General features: G+C 35.3%; 3 protein-coding genes across 3 annotated transcripts in view; 1 reads left to right on the top strand and 2 right to left on the bottom strand.

Moving 5' to 3' along the window:
• LOC107616407 (4-coumarate--CoA ligase-like 1) overlaps positions 1-1,867 on the top strand; it is a 5,476-nt gene extending 3,609 nt beyond the window's left edge. The window contains exons 4-6 of the mRNA XM_016318369.2: positions 210-355; positions 1,107-1,174; positions 1,265-1,867. Of these exons, the coding sequence (XP_016173855.1) occupies positions 210-355; positions 1,107-1,174; positions 1,265-1,514 (464 nt within the window). The 3' untranslated portion in view covers positions 1,515-1,867. The remainder of the gene's footprint in view (positions 1-209; positions 356-1,106; positions 1,175-1,264) is intronic.
• LOC110265090 lies at positions 2,688-7,242 on the bottom strand. Its single transcript, XM_021107861.1, has 3 exons — positions 7,113-7,242; positions 6,606-7,000; positions 2,688-3,602 (listed from the first exon to the last, which is right to left on the bottom strand). The coding sequence occupies exons 1-3, from the start codon at positions 7,240-7,242 to the stop codon at positions 3,579-3,581; spliced, it is 549 nt and encodes a 182-aa protein (XP_020963520.1). The 3' UTR covers positions 2,688-3,578.
• On the bottom strand, positions 7,309-8,163 carry LOC107645559. The gene has a single exon (XM_016349621.1). It carries the CDS (start codon positions 8,161-8,163, stop codon positions 7,309-7,311), a length of 855 nt encoding a protein of 284 aa, XP_016205107.1.

Raw genomic sequence — 10,251 nt, 5'->3', positions numbered from 1 at the left:
ATATGTGTAGTTTAATTTATTTTTAATATATATTTATATTTTAATATGTATTTTATATTAATAACTAATTTTAGTGGCTGATTTTAATATATACGTAACATAATCGAATTGTAAAGTTACACTGGGATATGTGATGATATGAATTTCGATTTGGTTTAGTTTTCTACTCCACATGATTTTCTGAGCATTTACATATGCATTGTTCACAGGTTACTATAAACAGGTTGATGAAACTGCTCATACAATTGACAAGGATGGATGGCTTCACACCGGGGATGTAGGATACATAGATGATGAAGAGAATATATTTATTGTTGATCGCATCAAGGAGTTAATTAAATACAAAGGATTCCAAGTAAGTTGATTTGGTTAATTAGAATCACCATTATAAGTTATAACTTTGAAAGAGTTCAATTTAATCTTATAATAATAATATGATCTATTATAGAGCAAATTAGATTAAGAAATGTTAGAGAACTATCATAATTTATTATTTTTGTCTATTATTTTTAGTTAACAACTCAATTCTTTTCGCTTAGTAATTTAATAATATACTTTAGTCCATATTTTTAACATTAATGACAAAAAATAATAAATTATGATAACCCTCTAGTATTCATCAAATAGATTGTTAAATAACTCTAGTATTCTACATTATATGAAGATTTATAACGCAACCCTTATTTTTTAATCAAAGTTTAGGAATTTTATTATAAATCTCACATCTCTCAAAAATAAGATCTTTAGAAAAATTATAACTGTGATTCATCTTCCACTCTATGAGTTAGTTTTTGTGATTGAGTTAGACCCTTTGATATCAATTCTAATATGATATTAGAGACTATACTTTCCAATATTATTGGACTATCCACATGTAAATGTTCACGCTTTAGATTTTTTGGGCATAAAATAAATATATTACAAGTCCCACATTTCTCAAAAATAAAATTTCACATGACAATGTTCACTCTAAAAACTAGCATTTGAGTTGAGTTAGACTTCTTTGATCTCAATTCTAATAACTTTCTATAAACAATTTTGCCATTATGAATGTTTTAAACTTTAGCCATCAAATTTTGAAACATGTCTTTTTTGGATGAATTTAGGTAGCTCCTGCTGAGTTAGAGGCCATTTTGTTATCTCATCCGTCGGTTGAAGATGCTGCAGTTGTGCCGTGAGTAACAAGCCACCATCGATCTTTGTCACTCTTTTTGAAATTCCTACAAAGTTTTGTCATTTATTGAAGATTGTGATGATGGTTCAGGTTGCCAGATGAAGAAGCAGGGGAAATCCCAGCTGCGAGTGTTGTCGTGAGCCGCGGCGCAAGAGTGACCGAAAAGGAAATCATGGACTATGTTGCTTCAAATGCTGCACATTACAAGAAAGTGAGGGTGGTGCACTTTGTAGAAACCATACCAAAATCACCTTCTGGGAAGATAATGAGAAGGCTTATTAAAGAGAGGATGGTGAAAAAAATGAAGACAAACTCCACACCAAAATCCAATATTTCTTAAGTCATTATATCATAATATTATTTATGCTTTTCCTGTTGTTGATGATTTATTTACTGTTTTGGTTTATGGAGGCAGAACAAAGTGAATAAATTGCTGCATATTTAATCATTGGTTATATGGTTTTTTATTCACTAATTTAATATAAGTACAATTGGATGGTAGTAAAGTCAATTATCTACTGTTTGCTAGAACCAAAAATGCTACATTGGAGTTTCATTTGATCAGGGAAAGTCAAAATCAAAATGCAGCAGCGTTATTGAAATAGAACTTAATAATCATCTGTCACATTCACAACCGTGTTGGTTAAGTAGCATGTTTGTTTGTAACAATGATAATATAAGAAATTTCAAATTTATGTTGAACTTGTATTATAATTTATCTACTATTTGATCTAAAAAATAGGATCCCTTCTAGTTTGGGCCTGGTCGATGATCATCAGAATATCTTCACAATGTTAAAAGTTGGTCGATGTGGATTTGTGGACAAAAATAATGGCATGATGTAAAATATGAGTAAAAATGGTCAAATTAGTCTCGAAAAGATTATTCATTTTTTAAATTGGTCTCCAAATTTTTTTAATCAAATTTGTTCTTTAAAGATTTTAAATTAGTCACGTTAGTCTTTTCGTCACTTTGTTTATTGATAATATCAAAATTTGCTAATGTAACAGATTAAGTAACACCCCAACATATATCTAGGAGTCTTAAATAATTATTAACGTGATTAGTTTATGAAATTAGATTAAATCAAAACCTAATTGAGGAGAGAACTTAAGGCATTAGAATTCTTTAATTTGGAGTTAATTTGATCTAATTTTATAAACTAATCATGTTAATAGTCAATTAAGATTTTTATGTGTATTTTTTTTTTTTGATGGAGTAACGGGGTCAGAAACCCCAAAACAGCAAGCAAAAACTACAAGCCTCTAAGCCTAAAAGAACCATACATGTCAAAAGTTAAAGCTGAAATAATATCAGGTGCAGGTGCATCAAAAATGTGGAGACCTATAGGAAGATCATGCCCCTTCTTGGCCATTATATCTGCAACTGTATTGGCCTCTCTTAAGGTGTGATTCCAATCAATATTTTGTACGCGCCTGTTTAGGATCAGGATATCTTGTACAAGAGCTGCATAAGGGTGGGAGTTTGGACATCCTGTTTTAATAACCTGAAGAGAGCCATTAGAGAGTCAGACTCCACAATAATATTCTGTAAATCATTAGCAACTGCTATTTGGAGACCTTTAATAATTTTCCAAAGTTCAGCATGCATAATGGTACAATTACCCAAATTACAGGAAAAGGCTTTCATAAACCTTCCCATGTGGTCTCTGAAGATCCCCCCGCAGGAGGCATTATCACATTAGGAGAAGTAGGACCCATCAACATTAATCTTGACATAGTGCTCCTGTGGTTGGTGCCAGCGAATGAGATTTTCCAAACTATTATGATTCCTCTTTGGAAGGTTAGTCTTCTTCATGACTTTAATAATATTCCTTGTACGTGCTCTAATGTGGCTTGCAGCAACCCTTGGGTCGGTGGCCTTGCCTTCAAAGACCAATTTATTTCGCAACCACCAGAGAGAGGAGGCACCCACTCCAAAGTAGTAAGTCCACTCCGTTTTCCTATTGAGGTTTGAGGTGAGCCATTCTCTCATACTTCTGGTAAAAAAATCTCCAACCTCTCTCGCGGGAATTAGAAGCTTCCAAACTTATTTGCAAAAGGACAGTCGCGAAGAACATGGACAATGGATTCCTCCGACTGACATCGAGGACAGTTGGGGTTCAAAGTCATATGCCTCCTGAACCTTTGAGCATTTGTCAAAATGGCATCATTTGCACAAAGCTAAAGAAAGGTGCGAACTCTTTTTGGACCCTTCCAGTTCCACGCAAGCTTGAAGATTTGGTCCGAGTGGTTCTGATTGGTGTGAAGGAATTGGTAAGCAGACTTCAGGTTGAACGCCCCATCCGAGGATAAAGCCCAAGCAATCTGATCCTCATTCTTCCAAGGTGATGGTGGAGCCATTGCTAAGACTCGTTGGACAACCTCATCCAGGAGCCATTCTCTTAGCTTCCTATCATCCTAATGCCCTGAAATAGAGAGGAAATCATTTAGAGAATTAGGAGAATAATTGCTATCTCTTACCTAGGTAGCATGCTGGTCTAGAGTTCCAAGTTTTGGAATCCATTGATGACTTCAAAAATTAATTTTGGATCCATCACCTATCCTCCATATGGTATTGCTCTCAACATCTTTCCAAGCACAGCAAACTCCTTTCCACAAATTAGAAGCATTATTTATCCTTCTAATATTAGGAAGAATATCAGTCCCACACCAATATTTAGACGTTAGAACTCTGGCCCAAAGATGATCTCTTTTGTCGACCAGCCCCCATCCAATTTTTATCATAAACGCATGGTTAAGGTCTTTGGCATGTCGGATACCAAGACCACCTGTATTTTTGGGTTTACAGACATTATGCCAGCTCAGAAGGTGGACTTTCTTTGTCTGATTAGTGTCACCCTAGAAAAAATTTCTGCATTTAAAATCAATCATATTACAAGTAGAAACAGGTAAATAAGCAGTTTGCATAGTATAACTAGGTAAAGCAGAGAGGATAGATTTCACCAAGGTATTTCTCCCCACCAAAGATAATGATGTAGCTTTCTAACTGCTGAGTCTTATATTTAATTTGCTTATAATTCTGTTGTAAGTGTTCCGTGTCACCCTCGAGTGGATAAGGGGGACTCCAAGGTACTTTCTGAGATCATTTGTTCTCTGAAAATGTAAGGCTTCACTAATATCATTTCTTATATGATGCCCCACGTTATTGGAGAAGAAGATCCTAGTCTTCTCAGTATTAACTTTCTAATCGGAACTATCACAAAAGACACCAAGAACTCTATCAATTATCTGGGCCTGCTCCAAACTGGCTTCAGCAAAGAGAATCAAGTCATCGGCAAAACAGAGGTGAGAGAGCTCAGGACCACCCCTATTAAGTCTGATGGGTTTTCAGTAACCCAGGTTGACCGCTTCTGATATGAGCTGAGAGAGACGTTCCATTCACAAAACAAAAATATAAGGTGAAATAGGATCACCTTGACGAATTCCTCTAGAAAGAGTAAATTCATCAAAAACTTCTCCATTCCAAAGCATTTTCATTCTAGCTGAAGAGATACACGTACATATGAGATTAGAGATGTGAGATGGGATCCCAATATCATCAAGAGTATTCTTAATAAAACTCCATTTCAATCTGTCATAAGCTTTTTCCAAATCAATCTTAATGGCCATCCAGCCTTTATCACCCTTTTTGCTTCATATGGAGTAGATGACCTCCTAAGTGATGATGATATTATCAGAGCTATGCCTGCCAGGGACAAAACTGCATTGCGTCGGCTGGACAAGCTTCTCCATAATATATCTCAACCGCTTGGCAAGAATCTTTGTGATAACTTTATACGAAACATTGCACAAACTAATCGGCCGCATTTGTTTTAAAGTAGTAGAGGGCTCCACTTTAGGAATCAAAACAATGAGAGTTTCATTTATCTCTTTCACCTTGTGGGAATTACTAAAGATATTCTGCACGAGCCTACACAAATCAGCACCAATCTTATCCCAATTATGTTGGTTAAAAACAGCATGAATCTCATCCTTACTTGGTGCTTTAAAGATGCCCATAGTAAAAATAGCATCCTTTATTTCCCACTCAGAAACGTGACCACCAATCAGATTTATATCATCATTGCTTAGGCCAGGAAATCTTTGGTTCAGGACAAAAGGAGAGTCAGGAGTATCATCCAAGTATAACTTAGCATAGAATGAAGTTACCATCATCTCAAGTTCAGCACTCTCTGTAATCCAATTCCCATTATCATCTTGTAATGCCTCAATTCTATTTCTTCTTCTTCTAGCCATAGTAGTGCCATGGAAGTATTTAGTGTTACGGTCACCAAATTGTATTCAATTACACCGAGATTTCTGAAACCAGAGTAGCTCTTCCTGTGCCAAAGTCTCTTCATACTCTGCCCAAAGTCTTCCCTGCAGATCTTCTAAGAACCGATTATATCCATTACTAATATTGTTTGTGATGCCCTGTTGCCTTCTCAAAATTCTAGATTTCTTTTTATTAATGTCACCAAACACATTGGAATTCCAGATTCTGAGAGAATTTTGAAAATCATTCATACAGTTATTCCAAGAGTTCTCAAACTTCCTGCTTCTTTGAACTAAATTATTAAAATCAGGATAAGATAATCAGCCAGCAAAAAAATGAAACGGCCTCCTTCTTCTGTTGGGACGGGCAAGATGAGAAAATTGCAGAAGAAGAGGAGAATGGTCAGATTTTAACATAGAGAGATGTTTGATTCCAACATCAGGGAAGCACATCTGCCACTCCATATTACTGAGACCTCTGTCAAGGCGTTCAAACAAACTACCACGCTTCCAAGTGTAGGGCCAGCCCGAGTAGCCTAAATTCAGAAGACCGCAATTAGAAACACAATTTTGAAAGTCTCTACAAGCACTGTTATTCTGAGAAATAGAGCCCCCCTTCCTCTCAAAGTCATGCAGATACGCATTAAAATCCCCAATAACCCACCAGGGGAGATTCATAGATTCACTAAGAATTTCAAGATCCATCCAGAGCTGTTTTCTTAAAGATCTCTGAGGACTGCCATAAATAGCCGTCAACATTCATGGAGATGAGTTCTTGCCGTGGATTCTCATGTGAACAAATTGGAAGTTGTGCCGAAGGATTTCTACTTTCCAACTATCCAAATTCTACAAGCACAAAATACCCCCAGATTGGCCCCTTGCATCTTCAACAAACATGCCATCAAACTCTATTCTATTCCTGACGGTCCTTCCCTGATCCCCACTAATATGGGTTTCCAACAGAATGACAAAAATTCAAATCATAATCTCTCTTAAGGTCTCTAATAAGGTTAGGAAACGTCTTTCCGCCCACACAGCGACAGTTTCAGGTAAGAATATTCATGAGAAACTAACAAAAAAGGGAAGGTTACCAAGAACCAAAGAGTCAGAAATTAAACACGGTCTAAGGCATCAGCCCCATCCGTTTTGCTAACCCGATTCACGGAGTTCTTCTGAGTGCCAGTTGTTCCAGTCACACACGATGGAGTTGCATCAGGTGGTTTTTCCGGTGCCGATCCCACAATCACTGATTTCCGTCTATTTTCTGGGTCCGAATGATGAGCACAGCGATGAATCCCCGAAGAGCTTGTATCTTCATTGCTCCCGTGGCTAGTATTTTTATTTCTCGTAGCATTGAAATCTTCCCACTGTTGCTTCACCATACCCCTCATGTTTTCCATAATGGCTTGCTCCATGTCCTCCTTGTACGGGTCCTTTGAAGTGGAAGGCTTGCTTTGTGGCAATACCGCTGCAGAAGAATCAAAGGCCAAAGGAGCCTTTTCAATAATTTTTTGTTTAAGTTTAAAGCCCTTTTTTGGAAGGATTGGGCCTATTCTTGTGGTTGGGCCTTCTTTAATGGCTTAGGGGGTTTTTGCTTGCTCCTTTTTTGAGAAACCTTTCTTTAGCCATAATTGGTTTAGTAACAATAGTTTGGGATTGACTTGTTGGAGGCCCAGATTGCATGGGAGCCTTTGGAGGAAGTTCATCATGTTGAGAAATATCCTGCGCAGTAACCGCACCCCCATCAATCAAGATGTTGAAGCGAGACCCATCCTCAGAACCTTGATTCATATCCCCCTATTTTCCTTTTCATTATTACGGGGGCCATTAGTATTAACTGTGCGTTTATTACCAGGATCATATCTTTTCTGTTTTTTTTTTCCTTAGTGATCGTTTGACCATCATCCAGGGACCAAAATCAGCAGGAGCCTGATCAACGCAATTAACCCCTTGATTCGCGCACTTGCTCTGGATAGCAAGATCCCCCGTGATTGAGCCTTCTGGCTGACCCTCCTTCTCCTCGACCGGCGTTTCGACATTCCCATCCTTCGGTGAGCCTTCCACACGTACAGCGACTTCGCTACACTGATCACTACGATGACCGTATTTTCCACACTGAAAGCAAATGAGATGAAGTCCTTCGTACTCAATATTAAGAGTGCTTCCCAAAACTGAGATTCTCGGAACTAATTTTTTTGTCAAGTCAATCTCAACACAAATTCTGGCAAACCTCCCTCTCGAGTGAATGGAGGTAGCTCGATCAATCTTTAGCATGGTTCCAATAGCTGATCCAACTTGCCATAGAAACCGATGATTATACAGCTTTATAGGAAGATTCGGAATACGGAACCATGCCGCAATCTTCTTAACCGTACTCTCCGATGTCAGAAAGAATGGTCTCCACCTCTGAACAATGAGATAATGCACTGCGATCATCCATAGTCCATCCAAGAGAGCGTGTGAGTAGTCCTCCTCATCTGAAAAATGAACCAGAAAATAGTCACGATCCATATCAATAACATTTATCTTACCTTTCTTAACCCAATCCCTAGTTAGACGTTGTTCCATGAATCCCAGGCCGACTTTTTTGCCCAAAAATTTGACAACTAAAGCAGCATGCCATGGCTTGCACCATTCATCGAACTCATCTTTTGATACCGGAATGGTCGGACAAGGATCAAAAGCTTTATTTTTCTTTTCCTGTGCCTCCATATCTATGTACCATCGATCCTCAGGGTTAGGTTCCTCCTCTGCCACATCCACGATATTCCCCTCTCATGCATCCCCAGGAGAGGAAAGTAATGTTTCTTTATACGATATTTTCTGTGAAATAGTAGATCTAGCTGAATCATTCGCAACCATCTCTATACTATCTTCTTTTCTGTTCAGATCAATCTCCTCCCGATCTTTGACTTTCTTTGTACTACGTTGTTTTAGGTCATGAACTTGTGTTGAAACCCTCGCAGAGCTCGCAAAGTCACTCATCGCTTTTTCTAGAAACATAAAGCTAAAAGTGATTCCTAGGTGTATGTTGAAATGTCACTTAACATGTTACATTAGTAAATATCGACACCATCAACAAACAAAGTGACAAAAGGTCTAGCATGACTAAGTTAAAAATTTGTGAAGGATGAATTTGATCAAAAAAATTTCCAGAGACTAATTTGAAGAATTATTAATCTTTTAAAGATTAATTTAATTATTTACTCTTTAAAATATCTTTTTAATTTGATTTAAAAAATTGAGTTTAGTTAACATGTATCTTAAAGACATATGATAAATTTATTATTAATAAAAAATTTTAAATATTTTTATTTAATAAAAATAAAACAAATACATTAAAAACTTAAATTTTTTATCACGATATTATCCAACAAGCAGCAAAATCACCCTGCCATTCACCACTGTTTTGTTAAATATGCAATTAGTTTTTCTACTTAATGATGGTACGCGCGCGTTTTATGGAATATATAACGTGGTTTAGATACTTAGAACATGGGCATCCATGACTTTTTGTATGTCGGCAAATTGTAATGTTACGGTCACATGAAATTGCACCTAAAATATGTAAAATTACCATTAATTAAAGAACATAGAACATGTAATCGGCAATCGAATAACATATATATGTTCAATTTTCCCACTCTTTACAATACCATAAGAGTGTCCTCTACGTTTCTTGGCTAGCTTCAAATGATGCTAACTTCAACATTTGCAACAATAGTATTCTAAACTATGGCATGATATACATAAATTTAATGGGATATATTGGTCTTACCCACCGTGCGGAAAAGAAAAAGAATAGTGAATGCAAACATACGAAATTCATCTCACTTACTTCTCCCCTATGTATGTAGCTATGACATTGATTCCAAAAAGTACGCATGTAGCACTACTACTAAGCTACAATATTCCTAACTTAATCTATCTACTGTGTATTTTAATTTCTCTTTTATGCTGAAACATAAGCCATTGTTGTTTCTTGTTACATCACGGATCCAAGTATGCATATAGTGTAATAATTATGTCTTTACTTTTTTAATTAAATCTCTATACTATTTTTTTTATTGATAATTTTAACATGTATTTTTAAAATTCATATTAGCTAAATTATTTTCTATTTTTATTATTAATTCTTTTCTGAGAAAGGATTCATAAAGCTTAAGAATAATTTGCAAATAACAAATAATAAGAGAGTATCATTAATTTATTTCTTTTTAAACACTAGTAAATATTTAAATTATTTTTTAAAGAATTTTAAATTGAATATTTTGGTTTCTAATAAATTTTATTTTCTATAAGTCATTTAAAATTATTTTATCGGATATATTGATCCTTTGACTGTTTTAAATAAGGACTCTTTTTTTTATAGTTATATTTCTTAGGGTTTAATTATTTTATAATAAAATTTATTAAAAATTTGTTTGTTTAATATACATATTAAAATTTTAATTGAAATCAATAAAAAATTAATTTATAAAAAATTTGTTAATAATTAAAGTATTTAATCATTTTTTTAAATGATTTAACTATTTCATGTTTAAACACTTTAATTTCATTTTTTAATAAATAAAATAAATATTATAATTTCAGATTTAGACCCACGTCAGAAATTTATGTTTATACACTTTATGATTTATCTCATTTTTACCATGGACGAATTACTTATACACATATTTCATCTCTCATATAAATAAGATAAGTAAAAAAGTACAGCAGTATAATTCATCTATCCCAAGATACATATATAGGCTAATTTTATGGTGTCTATAATTTGGCGTCTAAATTTTGTCTAACTTT

This window comes from Arachis ipaensis, chromosome B01 (genome assembly GCF_000816755.2).
Source record: "Arachis ipaensis cultivar K30076 chromosome B01, Araip1.1, whole genome shotgun sequence".
NCBI classification, from domain to species: domain Eukaryota; kingdom Viridiplantae; phylum Streptophyta; class Magnoliopsida; order Fabales; family Fabaceae; genus Arachis; species Arachis ipaensis.
This window is presented reverse-complemented; position numbering and strand designations above follow the sequence as displayed.